General features: G+C 43.4%; 1 protein-coding gene across 1 annotated transcript in view; it reads left to right on the top strand.

Moving 5' to 3' along the window:
• Positions 1-15,391, top strand: part of ADAMTS10 (ADAM metallopeptidase with thrombospondin type 1 motif 10) — a 63,671-nt gene extending 48,280 nt beyond the window's left edge. The window contains exons 18-24 of the mRNA XM_063290793.1: positions 689-852; positions 1,975-2,101; positions 3,223-3,352; positions 4,742-4,946; positions 6,254-6,430; positions 13,218-13,374; positions 15,081-15,391. Coding sequence (XP_063146863.1) covers positions 689-852; positions 1,975-2,101; positions 3,223-3,352; positions 4,742-4,946; positions 6,254-6,430; positions 13,218-13,374; positions 15,081-15,190 — 1,070 coding nt within the window. The 3' untranslated portion in view covers positions 15,191-15,391. The remainder of the gene's footprint in view (positions 1-688; positions 853-1,974; positions 2,102-3,222; positions 3,353-4,741; positions 4,947-6,253; positions 6,431-13,217; positions 13,375-15,080) is intronic.
• Positions 15,392-18,786: the final 3,395 nt, after the last annotated feature.

Genomic DNA, 18,786 nt, shown 5'->3' with positions numbered 1-18,786 from the left:
TGCCTAGGGCAGCCACTAGACGGCAGCAAAGAGATTCAGAAAACTCTCTGTGCTACCATTAGTGGTTATCTGTATTCTTGCAGCCTAAATCCGAGAGTCCTAATACAGATATAACCTGCCAGCACCTTCCCTGAGCCACCACTGCTGCTGTTCCTCCCTGAAGGTGGCTTGTTTGCACAAGCATTAGGCGTCAGGAGGGGTCTGCTTCCCCATATGTAGCCTCTAGCCCAGCCTTTCTCAACCTTTTGACCCTGGAGGGACCCTTGAAATATTTTCCAGGCTTTGGGGAACCCCTGCACATTCAGGCTCAAACATAGGCCAGAAGTTACAAAATTATTACATTCGTTTCATGGATAGCCCTGTATTTGCGCATTAACATTGTTCTTAAACTAAAAACAAAGAATGAAACTTATCTTTTCAATGCGAAGTTGCCCGAATTGGAAATATTTTTTTAATAAATCGTGATCTCCCAGGGAGCCCCTAGTGACCTCTCGCAGAACTCTGGTTGAGACCCCTTGCTCTAGCTCTTCAACTGATTGCTAAGATTGCAATGGGGGAGGGGTGTTCAACCTGGTTTGGTTTGCTTGGGGCCCAGAGGGTGCTACTTACGCCACTGAAAAGTTGCTCGCTTCTGAAGAAGAATCATCTGACTTGACTTAAAATGTTTTCTTTCGGCTTCTCCTTCCAGCTCTGAGAGGAGAAAATGATGAGTATTTTGTCAATGGAAAACTTTCTATTGACCCTCCCCGGCGCTTTGACATTGCTGGAACCACCTTCCACTATGAACGCTCCCAGGATGAGCCGGAGTCACTCGAGGCCTTGGGCCCAACGAACATCACCCTTATTGTTATGGTTGGTCGTAGTGCTGAGCCAAAACAAGGGGTGGGAGGAAGAAATATTAATTTGACAGAGAGCTTTATTCAGATTGAGCAGGGGTGCCTTACTTGATAAATTTAAACTGTGGAAGAGCTGAGAAACTGTTTATTACCCTGATCCTTTTCTGACAGGATAGAATTGCCCAAGTGACCCAAATTTGTTTCACAGCAGCTGATTCTTATAAAGATCACCAATGAGATAAGATTACCTTGTGATTAGCATGCAACATATTTCCCATCTGTAACTGTTTGTTAAATTCATATAGCCGCCTATCTCAGTTCTGTGACTCTGGGCAGCTTACAAAGTTAACAACACAAAAAACAACCAGAAAATAAAACTGCCAAAGTAATTAAAACATACAAAACAATAAAAACTATTAAAACTGTAAAAACTGCAATCTGCTGGAGAGCGCCATTCATTTTCCTCACAGTACAACTACTTAGCGGGCTCTCCACCAACGTCAGCGGATCCCAGGCCAGATGGCAAAGCCAGGTCTTCAGGCTCTTCTGGAAGGCCAATAAAGTCAGGGCCAATCTGACCTCAGGGAGGAGGATGTTCCAAAGGACAGGTGCAGTGGCAGAAAAGGTTCTCCTGGATCCCATCAGATGACTTTACTTTGTGGATGGGATCTGCAACATGCCCTTTCTGCTGGATCTGATGGGATGGATAGATGTGATTGGGGAGAGGCAGTCCCTCAAATATCCCAGCCCCGTGCCATGTAGGGCTTTCTAGATCATCACCAGCACCTTGAATTGAACCTGACAGCAAACTAGTAGCCAATGCAGCCCATGGAGCAGAAGTGTAACATGTGCTGATCTAGGTGCATACATAACTGCCCACACCGCCACATTTGATAATATCAACCCACTGTTGATGGGTAGTGAAATGTGATTGGCTACAAAGGCACTTGTGATGTTTTCACACCTAGAAGGTGATGTCTATTTGAGTGGGACCACTTGAGCAATGCAACAGCATGGCTGCTGAGGCCTCAGATATACAGTGGGTAGAAGAAGCAATTAAAATCTCTGCCCTCTCATTTCCACCTGCAAAAGGATACAAAAGGATCACATATGACCAGTTGTCTGCCTATTGTTATAGGTTCTTGTGCGAGAAGAACTGCAGAGGATCCGATACAAGTTCAATGCGCCCATTGTTCATAATTCCATGACCCAATATTTATGGCAGTATGTCTCATGGACAAAATGTTCTGCCATTTGTGCTGGAGGTAAGAGTTAAATCATGGCTACCCTGAGAAAGTAAGGCAGAAAGGTACCACCAACCTTGATATTGACAGCTGGCGGTTTCTGATAGACCTCAGTCAAAAGTTGCAGAAGACATTTTCTTAAAACATTTCTATAATTTTCTATACATTTCTATAATTTCTAAACATTTCTATAATTTTCTCCTCATATTTTCACCTTGAAAAAAGGACAGATTTTTTTACAAAATACTAGCTCCCACTTTTTATATCATCGCGGGAGTATACTGATGTCAACTACCATCATTTGTTTTTTGCTTGACAACAAACAAGCAAAATCAAACAAGCAATCAACCTACTGTAATTTAAAAAATAAGACCATATATTAGGTATCACACAACATTAATCACTGTTCAGCTTCTGGATTACATGTACAGTCTGTATAACTTGTACAATGGCATCTGGATATCCTGTGCCCTATGTGCAGAAGTCCAGTGTCAAATGGCATCTTCACAAAGTAATTCAACTGTTGGTAAATTCCACCTCTTCACACACATGTGCATCCACAATAACGATTGGCTGATTGGCATGACATTTCCATTTATAGGGTGGTCTGCTTGGATGATAATTTGAGGGCTCTCTCAGAGGACAGGGCCACAGACCTATGCTCTGGCTCTAGGACATGATATCTACCTCTTACAGATCCTTTGAAAGTACTACTCTATTTATTATGCAGAGTGGGACAAAGCTGGGTTGTTTTACCATACTGTGAAACATTCCCTCCCATAAAAGCAAAAATACTATCTGTCCCTGTTTTTTCCCCTGAAATCTCGGCATGTTTCTACTTATCTTCAATCACACTTTGTATCTACTGTATACAGTCTAGAAATTTGAATTAAAAATATTAGTTTCTCAGAAACTTTAAATCTATGCAACTGAGTGTATTTGTGTCCCCTTTACTGGCACAGCACTCACTGTCTGCAGACCTTTAAAAAATAATGTTCTGGGGTTGGGAGAGGTGCTTTGTGGTCTTCAAATGCATACTATTTGATCAGGAGATGTTCTAGATATTGGCAGAAAGAAAAAACTACCTTCTTCTAATGTTGGAGATTCTGCATCCTCACTCAGCCTTCCCAATCATCCCACAGGCAGTCAAGTTCAGCCCGTTGTATGCAGGAATCAAGCCGACAGTTCCACGGTGTTTAATCATTTCTGCAATCCTGAAACCAAGCTACCAGAGAGGCAGCGGCTGTGTAACACTGAGCCATGCCCGCCAGCGTGAGTTTAATTCTTTCCAGCATTTGGAGGGTTGCATCTAATGGAGGATGTGCAGAAGCTCTTCCCAGAAGGGACTGAGGTTGGGTGCTGTACAGGATGAAGGATCAAGGAAAGGGGAATATATGTTGAATCTGCATGTACAAAAAAGGAAGGGTCAAACAGCAACCTAGAGAGAGAGAGATTGATTGGTCACATATATCAGCTTAGCGACAGAAATTCCAGTCTCAATTGCTGTCGTAAGTTGAGGACTACCTGTACTGGGCAGGCAGAAACAATTGGAGACAAGTGGTCCCTCAGTTATCCAGGCCCTATGCCGTACAGGGCTTTATAGGTAATAATCAGCAGCTTAAATTGCACTTGGAAGCTGACTGGCAACCAATGCAGCTTGCGTAGCAGTGGTAACACATGGGCATACTAATTACCAATGACTGTTCACACCGCTGCATTTTGAACCAGCTGTAGCTTCTGGATGGCTTTCAAGGGCAGCCCCATGTACAGCACATTGCAATAATCCAATTGTGAGGTGACCAGGACAGGAATAACTGTCTGAAGGGCCTCCTGATTGAGGAAAGGGCCCAAATGGCATACCCGGTGAACCTGTGCAAAGGCCCTGTTGGCCACAGCTGCCACCTGCTCTTCAAGCAGTAGCTGCGAGTCCAAAAGTTGCTCCCAATTGTGCACAGGTCTTGAATGGGGAAATGCAGCCCCATTCAAGATCAACAATGGTAACATCCCCTTGTATTACAAAATACTGGATTAAAATGTGGTGATCTTTTGACACAGATGACTTAAGCATTACTTCTCCCATTCAGTTAGTAAACTCATCATTAGGTACCAGCAGCACATGACTGAGGATGGCTGTGTGTGTGTCTGTTGGTAGCCATCTTTTTCATTCTCCCAGCCCCTGCAAAAGAAACTTGGGGACTGTCACTTCTTATCCTACTTCCTTTTCCTCTTATTTCTGAGCCAGAGAAAAGAAAATTGAAGGGGAAAAAACCCCACTGTGTGCATTTGATATCCGCACAAATTCAGACAGGCACAGGGGACTCAGATCCACCTCTTACCTATTTCTGCAAAGTACCAAGTGAGGCTTCATCTTACTCTTGAGAGGAGGAGGAGTTGGCTAGCCTCATGGTGAGCAATAGCTATTGCATGGCTGACCAGGGAAACAGGGAAATTAGATTAACCTTAGGCTTTGTTTAAAGCTAACTTTAAAACTGTGGGAGGTAGCTGATCAGATCAATTAATACCTTTTTGGAGTTCCCATAACACACCACTGCCATTACATTATCAAGTGTGCTATGGCCACAGGGCCAATGAGTTTCAAATTTAGGCAGGATTAATTTTAACTATGCCCTTATTTTGCTTTCTGCCTCCCATCTCTACTAGTTGGGTGATTGGGAATTGGTCTGAATGCAGCCGCAGCTGCAATCAGGGAGTGCGGACCCGAAGTGTGATCTGTCAGCGCAAAATTTCCACCACAGAGGAGAAAACTCTGGATGATTCCTCTTGCAACTTGCCACGGCCTCATGTGCTGGAACCCTGTAACAATTGCACGTGTCCTCCAGAATGGGTAGCCCTTGACTGGTCTGAGGTAATGACTTCCTCTTTCTCAATCTGGCACCCTCCAATTTTATTCTGTCATTCATTGATTCATTCATCAGTCAGTTGGTCAATCAATCAATCAATTTATTCTTTGCCTTTCTGCTCAATAGGCAGCAAACAAAAGTGAAAGGTACTATGTAAAAGAGAAAAAATGAATGCTACTAATACTAACTGAAGTAACAAAAGCCTGGCAAAACTGATGTATCTTCACAAAAGTTCGATAGGCAGCAAGTGCAGGGAGTTAAATGCATTTCCTGGGAGAGTGTTCCAGTGCAGAATCCCTTCTCTTGTGTGCCAGAAAGATGGTTCTTTGACAGCAGGGGCATCTTCAGAAAAGCCTCTCCTGCAGATCTTAACAGCTGGACAAGTTCATGGCAGGAGAAGCTGTCTTTCAGATAGTCAGGTCCTAAGCAGTTTAGGACTTTAATTGACAGCCAGGGCAGACTTCCAGTACCAGGCATTCTAATATATCTGTACCTTTTCATTCATTCATTCATTCATTCATTCATTCATTCATTCGATTTCTATAGCCACCCATCTCAGCAAGTGACTCTGACTGGCTTAACAGTCTAGTTTGTGCAGTTACAGTTCCTAGGCATGTTTCAAGGGCGGTCCTATCTAGCACACTGCAATAGTTAAGATGAGAAGAAGCCAGCTATGGAGATCCAATCGACTCAGGAATGGCTTGCAGCTAGCACACTAATTATTTGTGCAAAAGTGCTACATACCACGGTTACTATCCATAACTCCAGCGATAGCTAAGGAACTTAGGACTGAAGTAGATGAAGTATATAAGATATTAGACCAAAACTGTGTTGACCCATGTTCAAATCCATCCTCAGCCATAGAAGTTCTTTGGATGACTTTGGGGCATCCACTCTCTCTCCCAACCCAAATGACCTCACAGGGTTGTCACAAGGAAACATTTGGGGAGGGAGAACATTGTACATTACTTTGAGGCCTTGGAAGAAAGACAAAATATAAATCTAATGAATAAATAATAAGTAAGTTCTAGAAAGACTCTGGAATGTTCTCAAGAGCCATGTGTACTAGAAGTTAGGTTCATGACTACCACTGTTTGTTTTATAAAGTAATTTTGCTGGCTCCAATGAGAAACAAAAATGTTAGATTCCACTTTTTGCCAAACTCACTGCAAAGTCACAAATATCCGCACCCAACATGATTTAGCAGATTTATTTTCCATCACCCCAGAGATTTTAGGGGCATATAAAACAGCCTGGGAAATGCAATAAATCTTAACAAATAAATAAATTCCAGCCTTTTCCTTCCTTGTAGTGTACTCCAAGTTGTGGACCTGGTTTCCGCCATCGTGTTGTCCTTTGCAAAACTGGTGATCACAGTTCCACACTGCCCACCTCCCAGTGTCGCGAGAGTTCCAAACCCCCAACCACCATAAGATGCAGTCTTCGACGCTGTCCACCTCCGCGGTGGGTCACTGGTGAATGGGGAGAGGTACAGAAAGTTTATTTTTCTCCTACAATTGTAAAGCACTAGTTGGTAATTGTTCAAGGGGCACTAGGTTGCACTGCACATTGGGGCAAAGAGCCAATGAGATGAAGCTGTCCTAACAGTCAGGAATCAAGCTGAGACAAGGAATAGGTCTCTAGTGTTTATTACTGCTACATAAGACAGAAAATCCTAACAAACTGAAGAAGCATGGGAAAAACCCAGAAAGATAAACCGCAAAAGTTAAGGCCAGTCTGATCTGTGTCTCTTTGAAAGGCTGCTTAATTCCTCAGTACTATGCATGCGTTTTCCCCCCTGGATAGAGGCCCCCTCCTGCTCACCATCAGTACTCATGACATCACCCTCCCCTCCAGATTCACATTCCATTACAGCCCCCTCCCTTCCAGAGGTCTGATAAGAGTCCATCTCTCCTTCCAAGCTCCCATGGGAACTGGGCAACGATGGAAATTCTTCAAAGGAAAACTCCTCCAAGGACGAATCAGTGCTGCTCTCCAGGTCTGACAACGCTTCTGGCCCAGGTGGCTGCTGCTGGAAAATAGCTAGATAATTAGAAGATTCTTCCCCCCTCCCCCTTGGGAAATGCAAACCCGAGGTGGAGGGCTGCGGCCCTCCCTCCTCCTCTGTTTCTGGCCTCAAGGCTTCAGGCGGGGGTGGGGGCTGAAAACTTACAAACTCCTCTGCTTGGAATTCCTCTGCTTGCTCAGTCAAGTGAGGAATCTCTGGTAGAGTGCGAGGCTTGGGTTTGTGAGGGAAAAGCTGATGGAATCGATGAGCCAGCATTTGTGCATGTACATCTCTGGCATTCTCCCACGTGCGCTCTTCCTCAGGATACCCTTTCCAGTGTGTTAAATATTGGATGCCCCTTCCCCTCCTCCTAGAGTCCAGAATTTCCTCGACTTCGTATTCCTCCTCCCCCTCCACAATTACTGGAGGTGGGGGGCAGTTGCGATCGTAAGGCACTTGGGGGAGGGTCCTTGGCTAGCAAGGCTCTGTGAAAGACTGGATGGATTTTCATGGATGCTGGCAGCTTTAAGCGATAAGCCACTGGATTTATCTGCTGTACCACAGTGAAAGGGCCCACAAACTTAGAGTCCAACTTCTTGGAGGGCCTGGTAGAGGTCAAAAACCTGGTAGAGAGCCACACTTTGTCTCCTACCACAATCGCTGGCCCCTCTTGTCTGTGAGCATCTGCAGCTCTCTTGTAAGCACTCTTTGCCCTGTTCAGCTGCTCCTTTAACAACTCCTGTGCGGCTTGTTGCTCTTTAAGAAAATCAGCCACGGCTGGAACAGCTCCCTGCTGGGAGGAGGTGGGCAACACCCGAGGGTTAACCCTGTAGAGTGCTTGGAAAGGAGACATCATGGTAGAGGATTGCACAGAGTTATTATACGTAAATTCTGCCATGGGGAGCAGGGCTGGCCAATTGTCTTGCTGATAAGTGGTGTAACACCTGAGATACCGCTGTAACCATTGGTTAATTTTCTCAGCTTGCCCGTTACTAGCCGGATGATGCGATGATGATAGGTGGATCTGGACCCCAAATGACTGGAAAAGGGCCCTCCAGAACCTGGAAGTGAACTGAGAGCCTCTGTCACTCACCAAGTGATTTACCATGCCTCTATACCTAAAAACATGGTCCATGAACAACTGCTCTGTGGCTTGCGCAGATGGGAGGCCCTTGCAAGGAATAAAATGCTCCATTTTAGTGAAAAGGTCCACCACCACTAGTATGGAAGTCAGCCCCTGGACTGGGGGTAAATCAGTGATGAAATCCATGGAGATTGTATCCCAAGGCCTACTGGGGGTGGGTAGGGGTTACAAGAGTCCTGTGGGCTTCCCTGGCAGAGGCTTGGCTCATCTACAGGTATGACAAGAAGCAACGTAACCCTTTATGTCTGCAGTCATCTTAGGCCACCAGTAGTCTCTCAGAGCTCTATGGAGAGTTTTGAAAACACCTCCGTGGCCTGCTGTTTGATGGTCATGGCAAAGTCTCAGTACTTCTTCCCTCAATGAGGGGGGAATGTATAATCGCCTGCTATGCCAGAGGATTCCTGCCTCCACATTAAAGAGGGAGGCAGTGTCTTGAAGTTCCCTCTAGAGGTCATCCATCCTGGCTCTGGCATACGGGTCCTGTTGCTGCTGAGCTCTGACTCTTGTAAATAGGTCCTCTGCTTGTCTGCCTGCTGCTAAAATCTCTGTCTGGTTCCCCCTCATAGACTGATCAAAGTTGTGAGGTTGTAATATAGTAGCCTGTACCTCCTGGTGAGTAGCGGGGGTTGCCTGAATGGATTGAGACAGGGCATCTGCCAAACGGTTCTGCGCCCCGGGAACATAAGAAATAACAAAATTGAAGCGGGAGAAAAACTGGCTCCATCTGATTTGGTGTGGGGTGAGGGATCTGGCATTTTGTAGATTCTGTAAATTCTTGTGATCGGTGCAAACTTTCACAGGAAAGGCTGCACCTTCTAGCCAGTGCCTCCACTCTTGGAATGCTGCTTTAATTGCTAGCAACTCCTTGTTAAAAACATCATAGTTTGTCTCTGCTGGTGAGAGCATGTGTGAAAAAAAGGCACAAGGAAGCAATGTATTCTCGGTTTTGTTTGTATATTGCAATAACACCACCCCAATGGCAATATCGGAAGCATCTGAATGCATTATGAATTGCTTCGTGGGATCAGGGTGCTTTAAAAGCAGCTGGGATGCAAAGAGTTGCTTAAATTCCTGGAAGGCTGCTTGCTCTCTCTCCCCCCAAATGAATTTTGACCCTTTCTTCAAAAGTTGTGCAAGGGGTTTAGCCCTGTCACTAAATTTATTTATGAATCTCCTGTAAAAATTGCAGAACCCTAGGAACCTTTGTACATCTTTCACATTTCGGGGGGGTTGCCAAGAGAGAATTGCCTGGACCTTAGAAGGATCCATGGATATGCCTTCTATTGATATTTTATAGCCCAGGAAATGTAATTCAGTTAAATCGAAGGCACATTTCTCTAGCTTGGCGAACAGCTTGTTCTCTCTCAGTCTTTGTAAGACATTACGTACATGGGTTACATGAGTTGTAGCATCGTCAGAGAATATTAATATGTCATCTAGATAAATGACCAGATACTTATCTAGTAAATCAGAGAAAATTTGATTCATAAATCGGGAAAATATGGCTCCTGCATTAGACAAGCCAAAGGGCAAAACAAGGTACTCAAATTTACCAAACCTCGTGTCAAAGGCAGTCAGATATTCATGCCCCTCTTTCATCCAGAGCAGATTGTATGCATTCCTGAGGTCCAACCTAGTAAAAATGCGTGCTTTCTGTAAGCAATCCAGCAGATCAGATATTAGCGGCATGGGATAATTTTCTTTTATCGTGAGTTTATTGAGGGAACTGAAATCGTGGACCACTCTCATGGGTGCCTCCTGGTTTGCCGGTGCCAACGGGTCAGGCTTCTTTGGTACGAAGAAGGTAGGAGCAGACGCTGGGGAAGTAGATGGTCAGATGAAACCCTTTTGGAGATTACAATCCAAGTAATCCTTTAAGGTGGCTAGTTCCTTGGGGGATATGGGATATTGTTTCCTTGCTGGAATCTTGGCTCTTGGTATCAACTCAATGGTGCAATCACAGTCCCTATGGGGGGGTAGTGCTGTGGCCTCTTGTTCGCTGAAAATGTCTGCGAAATCTGCATACTTGGCTGGCAACTGGATCCCCCTGCTTCCGTGGCTTCGTTGGTTGCTGGAGAGAGGAGAGCGGCTTGAATCTTGTGGTGCTGGCATTCCTTAGCTGGGAAGGAGATTGCTCCCGTAGTCCAGTTCAACAATGGGTTGTGGAACTTCAGCCAAGGTGTGCCCAGGACTATAGGCACATTAAGTGATGCCGTAACATAAAGTTGGATCCACTCAGTGTGGTCTCCCGTTGTTAGTTGCAAAGGTTCTGTGAACCTTCTAATCGGCCCTGCCTTGAGGGGCTGGCCGTCAATGGTCTCCACTTCTATGGGACGTGGCAACTCTATGGTTGGGATGTTGAAGTCTTGTACGATCTGTACATCAATAAAATTGGTGGAAGCTCCGGAATCCACGAGGGCCTCTAGCTTGACCTGGTGCTCTGGGTTTACGTGCATTATGACTGGTAAGTAGTAAAAGGATTGCCTGGAATCCTCGGAATGAGCCCTTCTTAATTGATTGATGGTCTCCCTGCTGAGCTCTGTGGAGGGAGACCGGCGGAGTTTCCCTGGTTGGAAGTAGAGGTGGAGGTGGCTCTTGTTTCAGCTGCTTGCCCTGGGGCTCTTACGGAATTTGCTTGGCTTCTCGCTGGGCAAGCTCTCACCATGTGCCCCTGGACTCCGCAGTAGAAACAGAGGGCTCTCTCTCTCCTTCTCTGTCAGCCTTGGAAATAAGCCTCCTGCTCGCCCCGATCAGCATCGGCTCCTCTGGTCCTGAGTAAGGAGATGCTGCGGAGAGAGCCGGAAATCCTGGAAGCGTCCTGAGGCCCCTGCCTCTCCCCGGCTGCATCTGTCTGAGCTCTTCTAGCCTGGCATCTATGACCACAGACAACTGATATAAAGCTTCTAGGGTAACTGGTGTTCCCTGGCGCACTAATTCATTCTTAATTTCTTCATCCAGCCCCTGTTTGAATTGGTCTTTCAAGGCACTCTCATTCCAGTTCAGATCTCCTGCTAACAGCTTGAAATCAGCAATGTAGATTCCCACTCTCTTGTTGCCTTGCTTGAGCTTCCGAATTTCCCGGCTGGCAGTGACCTCTCTGATCGGATCATCAAAGTGTGCTCGGAACCCTGCCAGAAAATTCTGGTAGTCGTTGAGAATTGGGTCGTTGTTCTCCACCATGGGAATAGCCCATTTGGCTGCTGGGCCCTTTAGCAGACTTAGAATGAAGGTGACTCTGGTTCTGTCTGTGGGAAACTCTGCCAGTCTGCTGTCGAAAAACATTGTGCACTGTGTGAGAAAGGTTCTCAACTGTCCTGCTTCTCCTCCAAACTTCTCTGGTAGACTGCCCTGGGATCTCAAGACTACTGGTGGAGCTGCTGCTGCTGCTGCTGCTGGCACCGGTTGTGGGTTAACCGGAGCTGGTTGTTGTAACTGCTGTAGCATGGCTGCTTGTAATGTGTTGATCTGGAGATCTACTTGGTGGTGGTGTTGTTGCAGGGCTGCTGCCAATTGTTGGATGGCTTGCCGAATTTCCTGGTTTTCCAAAGACATTTTCCCAAATGTCTCTCCTTCATTTTTCTTTGTTCCTCCCTCTTTCAATGGGAGTAGGAGTTTGTTAGGATTGATGTCCTAACAGTCAGGAATCACGCTGAGATGAGGAGTAGGTCTCTAGTGTTTATTACTGCTACATAAAACAGAATCCTAACAAACTGAAGAAGCGTGGGAAAAACCCAGACAGATAAACCCCAAAAGTTAAGGCGGGTCTGATCTGTGTCTCTTTGAATGGCTGCTTAATTCCTCAGTACTACGCATGCGTTTTCCCCCCTGGATAGAGGCCCCCTCCTGCTCGCCATCAGTACTCATGACAGAAGCTATCTAAAGCTGATCTGCCATGCTGATTTGTTTTAATCTAAGATGAAATACTTTTTTAAAAAGTATCTGAAGAACAGTCATATTTTCAGGGATACGGGTCAACGCAAGCAAAATTAGCCTTTCATATATTCAGAGATTGACAATGTCTGGAATGGAAAGGGCCTAGGCAGAAGATGGTGATGAAAGTGTTAGAGACCCAGGTTCAAATCCAGTTTCAGTCATGGAACCTCACTTTGGGTCACTCATTCCCTCTCCACCCAACCTCCTTCACAGGGTGGTTGTTATGGAGCAGGGTGGGAGGGACAAAATAGAGGAGGAATACTACGTACACCGCCTTGAGCTTCTGGAGGAAAGGTGAGATATAAATCAAATAAATATATAAATAAGTTAATTGGTACATTTCTTCACTGGAGGCTATCATTTTGTCATGACATAAAGGCTTTTATGAGCATTTTCGATAATAGAAAAGGGGATTTGTCAGCCAAGGAACAGGAAGGACAATGGTATGTTTCTTTTTGCTCCTGAACTTTCTTTGTACCCCCAAAGAAACCATAACATTTTCAGGTTGTTAAATTTGATGTTACAATGTTTTGGTGCAGTACTAACCAGTCTGGTGAACCAACTATCCACAAAAAAAAAAAAAAAATCAAAACCATTTTTAACTGTGTTCTCACAGTGCTGTCAGAGGGGGTGCTAGGCTTCCTTTTTACAAAGAGGAAATCTGAAGCTGAGACCTTGACATTGATTTTGCTATCCATCCTGGAAGGAGAGTCCAGTAATTATTTGGATCTTGGCAGGCTTAATTGTGTATCCACAAAGGCCTTTTCATTTTGTCTGATGTGTTTTCAAATAAGGTCATACCCACATTCCCACATTCCCCAGTCTTTGGCTTCATGTCCCTTTTTAAAACAATATTTATTTGTTTATCTATCTATCTGTCTATCGAATTTATTCCCCACCCATCTCACACAGAAAGCGACTTAGGATTTAACAGGGAGTGAAGAAATACTGGCTGAGTTCACATATCGAATTAGGCCAAAATGTGATTGTATAAACCACTGTTTATAAACCATGACTGATGTTTCATATGATATGTGGACAAACCAAAGATAAAACAAAGCTAACAAAGCAGGAAGAACCGGTCTCTAGGCACAGCAAAAGACTGAAGGGCAGTGCTTCAAACTCAGAATGATAGATCTTTTATTTTGGTTTAGCCCAAACTTCCTTCATCTTCCTTGCTATTTCCTACAGTGCTCTGGGCAATGCAGTTTTGGCCAGCAAAGGCGTTCAGTCCAATGTGTGACCTACACAGGACAACCCTCCAGTGAATGCATGGAGACCCTGAAGCCAGCAGCCATGCAACAGTGTGAAAGCAAGTGTGATTCTGGACTGACAGAAAACCCTGAAGGTACCATGTCACAGAATGATTTACAGGCGTGTTGGCAGGACAACGAACTGAACAAATAATTTACCATTTGAAATGGCTGTATGACTCCAGCCAACTGTTTGGATTCTAGCCTGCAACATGGCCCAGAACCCTGAAACCATAGGCTGCCAGATGCGAATTTGGCCTGGGATACTTTTGGCCAAAGGAAATCCTAGTGGGAGATCTGTCAGGCAGGTCATGAAAACCCAGCCATGTTATTTGTAAACCACAGAGCATTGCAATGATAATGTTTTTTTGTTTTTGTTTTTTTTGCATACTGGAAGCATGCTTATTTAGTTGTTGGGGCTTTTCCCCCCCAACATTTAAGGGCTGCCGGGATAGTGAGGGTGACATGACGATATCACCAGAAAAAGGAGAGTTAGAATATTTGGCCCTTTTTTTTTTCATTTTTCTGAGGCACAGAGATTCAAGTAATGTAAGTAGCAACCTTGTGTTGCACAATCTCAGAAACATCTGAGAAGCTGCTAAAAGGGCATTGGAGGACCACAGATGGTTCATCCCTGGTTTACAATTTAGCATTCTATCTGAACGTTGCCCTTATGGTTTCTCCAGCAAGCTGCGGTTAAACTAAACCTGAGTTTAGCATGATGTATGGACTCAGCAAATGACTAATCTGTGTAGTCCTTGGTGCTCTCTGGGCTTGGTGGTTTGCTTGCAGACATTTCATTGCCCATCTAGGTAACATCATCAGTGCAAGAAGGTATGGGGTTTGCTGCCTCTTTATATACAGTAGCTTGCCCTGCCAGTGTTGGTGGGGGTGTGGATAAGCAGGGATTAACACCAGCAAACAATCAGACAGAAAATAATACTCTAAACAAGGAACCACCAAGGAGGAAACCACCACCCCACCAACACTGGCAGGGCAAGCTACTACAGTGGTGCTTAAAACTTCGTGAACCCTTTTGAATCTTCAATATTTCTGCATGAATATGACCTAAAGTGTGATCTATTTTCCACACAAGTCCCAAAAATAGATAAAGAGAACCCAGTTAAACAAAGGAGTCAGAACTATTATATTTGTCCATTTATTTATTGAGGAAAATGATCCAACTGTATCTATAAAGAGGCAGCAAACCCCACACTCCCTCACACTGATAATGTTACAGGTAGCCCTCACTTAATGACCAGAATTGGGACCAGAATTGCAGTTGCTAAGTGAAGTGATCATTAAGCGAATCTGACCCAATTTTATGACCTTTTTTGCGGCAGTCATTAAGCGAATCATTGCAGGGCGTTAAGTGAACCACATTGTCGTTAAGCAAATCATGCAGTTCCCCGTTGATCTTGCTTGCCAGAAGCTGGCCAGGAAGGTCAAAAATGGTGACCATGGGACGCTGTGATGATCATAAATGTGAACCAGTTGTCAAGCAGCCAAATTGGGATCACGTGACTGTGAGGATGCTGTGACAGCTGTAAGTGTGAGGACCGGTTGTAAGTCGGTTTTTTCAGCACTGTTGTAAGTCTGAACCATCATTAAATGAATGGTTGTTAAGTGAGGAATACCTGTAGTTGGGTAATGAAATGTCTGCAAGCAAACAACAACACTCAGAGCGCCAAGAACTCCCTAGTTCAACCCCGAGCTACAGATATTCTCTTCTATTGGAATGACTAGTTCATTGTTTCTCTCTCTCTCTCTCTCTCTCTCCCTTCTCCCTTTCCTTCTTCAGAATGCAAAGATGTCAACAAGGTTGCCTATTGCCCCTTAGTACTGAAAGCTAAGTTCTGTAGCCGGTCGTACTTCCGACAGATGTGTTGCAAAACCTGCCAGGGGCATTAAACAGATATATGTCCATTTGGAACTGCAGGAAAACTGGAAAGGCACAGGAGGGGCAGAGACAGCTGTACCATTTCCCCATCTCCACCTGCTCTCTCCCCCAGGATCATCAGTGAAAAAGCCAGCACCATAGGCTTTGGTACTCCCAGGAACCCACAAAAATCTTCCCCATTTATTGTTGTTGTTTATTCGTTTAGTCGCTTCCGACTCTTCGTGACTTCATGGACCAGCCCACGCCAGAGCTTCCTGTCGGTCCCCATTTATTAGGGACTGCTATTAAACCACTGCTGAAACGTGCCCTGAGGTAGACAGTGGCATATCATGCTAGGAAGTACTACACAGAGGCAGGAGGGAGACAGAATTGATAGGAAAGCACATCTAAGTGCATTACTTGAAATGCTAACATTTGTATTTATTTTAGTAGCACAGCTGGGTACCATGATTGCTGGCCAACTGCACTATCACACCAATAATCCCCCCATTGCCCAACAGGGAAGGAACTTCAAGTCACCAGCGCCTCATCTACATGTTCTAGATCTTCCCCCAAAAAGCAACGCCTGAAATTTCCCCATATGTAGTGCTGCCTTACAGGCAGGCCTTTGGCAGGACTACAGCACAGAGCAGGTAAGAGAATTGGATTCAGGAGAGAAAAGTGGGATAGACTCACAAACCTGCAATTAAATGCCAGAGAAAAGACCACAGAACAGAAATCATTGATTTTTTTTTCTTGTACGTAACACAAGAAATCCCATAAAATCCACTTGGATTGGGAGCTTGTTCTTGTTTTAGCTTTCTAAAAGAAGGAAAAAGAGAAATGAATCTCCTTGCATGCATTGGATGAAATGTGAGGACATTCTAGTAGTTTTCTTTCAAATAAAAACAAAAGTTCTGTTGAAATCTTTTATTAGCATAGAGTGAATGTTAGCAGCCAAAATGCAGATATGGGGAAAGGGAGATCCTATTTGTTTATCTGTTTTTTTAATTGTTAATACTTTGGCCCTGTGCCAAATTTAGATTTCCTTTTATGGTGCACATTTCAATGATATTTGTTGTGATTTTCCATCTCCTTATCACTCACTTTAATCCCCAGCTTTTCAATGTGCAACTAAGAGTAACAGTAATTGGTGCTATGATTTCATTGTAACATCATTTTAGCTTACTTTCATTCTAAACAATAGGGTGGTCATTTTTTTCTGCCATGGAAGATTCATTACTGATTCAGTTTTAACACTATTAGTCATGTTTTTGATTTTGTTTTAATTGCAAGGATGACTTTTTTATGTGGCATGACGTGTGTATGTATGAAAGCCCTATACGTTTTTTTATGTTTTATTATCTTTGAAAATTTTTCAAGGCAGATGCTGCCCAAATAGAATTCTGAGTCACATGCAATTTAATTTCCAAATTTTGAAAAGAAATACATATTTAAACCATAGTTTCAAATGCTTTCATTCATCCACGTCTCCTCCCTTTCTTAGCATTATCAGTCTTCATACTATACAGTATGTGGGCATCAAATAAAATGCTTTTTTTTTTAAAAATTAACATAATGTCATGTGAAGCTATATTGATTGTTTTTGTGTAAGTTTTGTCAATGGATTGTAGCATTTCAAAATACTACACAAATAGAATCATGACATACATACAGCAGCAATCTTCATTTTTTAAAACTATATTTTATAAATGCAGATACTCATATATTGCTAGGATACATAAAATTAAAACATTTTTTCAGTTTCTCTGATGCTCATTTTTGTAATTCTGTCAATTTTATTTGACTAATTTTCTGTCTTTTTCATTTTTCTGTTTTTTCTGGGTTTTTATTTGTAAATTTTACACTTCCAAATAATTCTGAGCTTTTTAAAAAATATGCTAACATTTGTAAAATTTCTCTGAACATCCACATTTGTTTGCAGTTTTGCCTAAAGTATATAGTTTTGCAAGCAACTTCCCCTATTGCATTTTTCTATATTACTTTCAAAAGATGTATTTGGATGAAATATTTTCCAATATTTTCTATGACGAACAAACTGCACGGCTCAGAAAAATACAAATTTCACAACTGGGATTTAGCTCTTGAATTTCTTTTCCATCTCTAATTGTGACTGGGACTCTGTGTGTGTGTACACAATGTTTATCGATGCATACATCTGCACATTCATAATTGTTGACTTTGTACTTAATGGTCTGGGGCAGAGCTCTTCAGATAATAATGTGTATTTATTATATCACATATCTTAAACATGGTAAGCCAGTCCTACAGCATTGGGCCTTACTGCTCATTCCACTGCAGGAAATTCTGTCCTGCTTGCATCATTGTATTCCAGGAGGAAAGATAAAAAAAGAGAACTGTAGCAAATTGTACTTCATCCAGTTATGTACTGTTTTAGAAATCCTTCCAGGTAAACTAAAATTAAGGAGAGAAGAATTCAGTTCAAAGCACAACAAAGGAACATAATGAATGTGGTTTGTTTCCCTCTACCTGCATCATACATAGAAAGGGCTCCATGAAGGACTTTAGCACTCACCTGCGTATAATCTAATGAGGACAACCCCAGACTGGTCCCTTCTCTGTTGAACTGAAACTCCCATAACCCCAAGGATCAGAGTCACTAACAGCCCCAAGCTGGTGCCTTCCAGATATGCTGAGAAAGTGGTTTATTGTGGAAGGGTTGTGTGGAATTTCACTCATCTTGTTATATTTGTTTTTGTCTTCCCTTGACATTTCACCTGAGTAAAAAAAAAAAATCTGGATCCAGTTCAAATGTCAGGTTGATGATATCCAGCATTTGACTAAATGGGTAGAAAGACATGCATATTCATGAAAATATTTTCAATGGTTATCAAAAATTATTTGACTTTTCAGTACTCTCTTAGGCAGTCTGAGGACAAATACTTTATGTTCAGATTTGGATTATGCTACAAATAAGAAAAAATAAGTGGTGACTGTTCCCATTTTCATATTGTACAGAGTGACATTAGGGCGTTCCTGTACAAGCAAAGATCCCTCTCCCAATATGCAGGTGGTCTTTGCTTACCAACTGCCTTGTTTAGTGACTGTTTGAAGTTACAACGATTGAAAAAAACAGCTTTGCACCAATCGTCGCATTTACATCCATTGCAGCATCCCACTGTCATGTGATCATCATTTGCAGGCTTCACAACTGGCTTCCAACAAGCAGAATTAATGGAGAATGTGGAAGTGAAATCACAAGTTGCAGTCACGTGATGTCTCTCTTAACAACCAGTGATTCGCTTAACAACAGAAGCAGAAATGACATAACTCCAGCACAGTCATGTGATTTTTTGCTTAGCAACTGTGGCACTTAGCAACATTGTTGCCAGTCCAAAAAAGAGACAATAGAAAAGCCAAAAGGCCAGAACACCTCGCCAGCAAGCAACACCTAGATATGCAAAGATTAACACTAGGATTAATACCAGATGAACAATCAAACAACACAATACACCCTAATCAAGGAACTAACAACTCAGTCAATCAACCAAGCAGCGAACAACAGCTCATTCAAGAAACTCCCAAGGAGAGAACAACACCTTCACCAACACAAGCTGGACAAACCACGGTATATAAACTGAGAGCA

This window comes from Candoia aspera, chromosome 1, assembly GCF_035149785.1.
Source record: "Candoia aspera isolate rCanAsp1 chromosome 1, rCanAsp1.hap2, whole genome shotgun sequence".
NCBI classification, from domain to species: domain Eukaryota; kingdom Metazoa; phylum Chordata; class Lepidosauria; order Squamata; family Boidae; genus Candoia; species Candoia aspera.
This window is presented reverse-complemented; position numbering and strand designations above follow the sequence as displayed.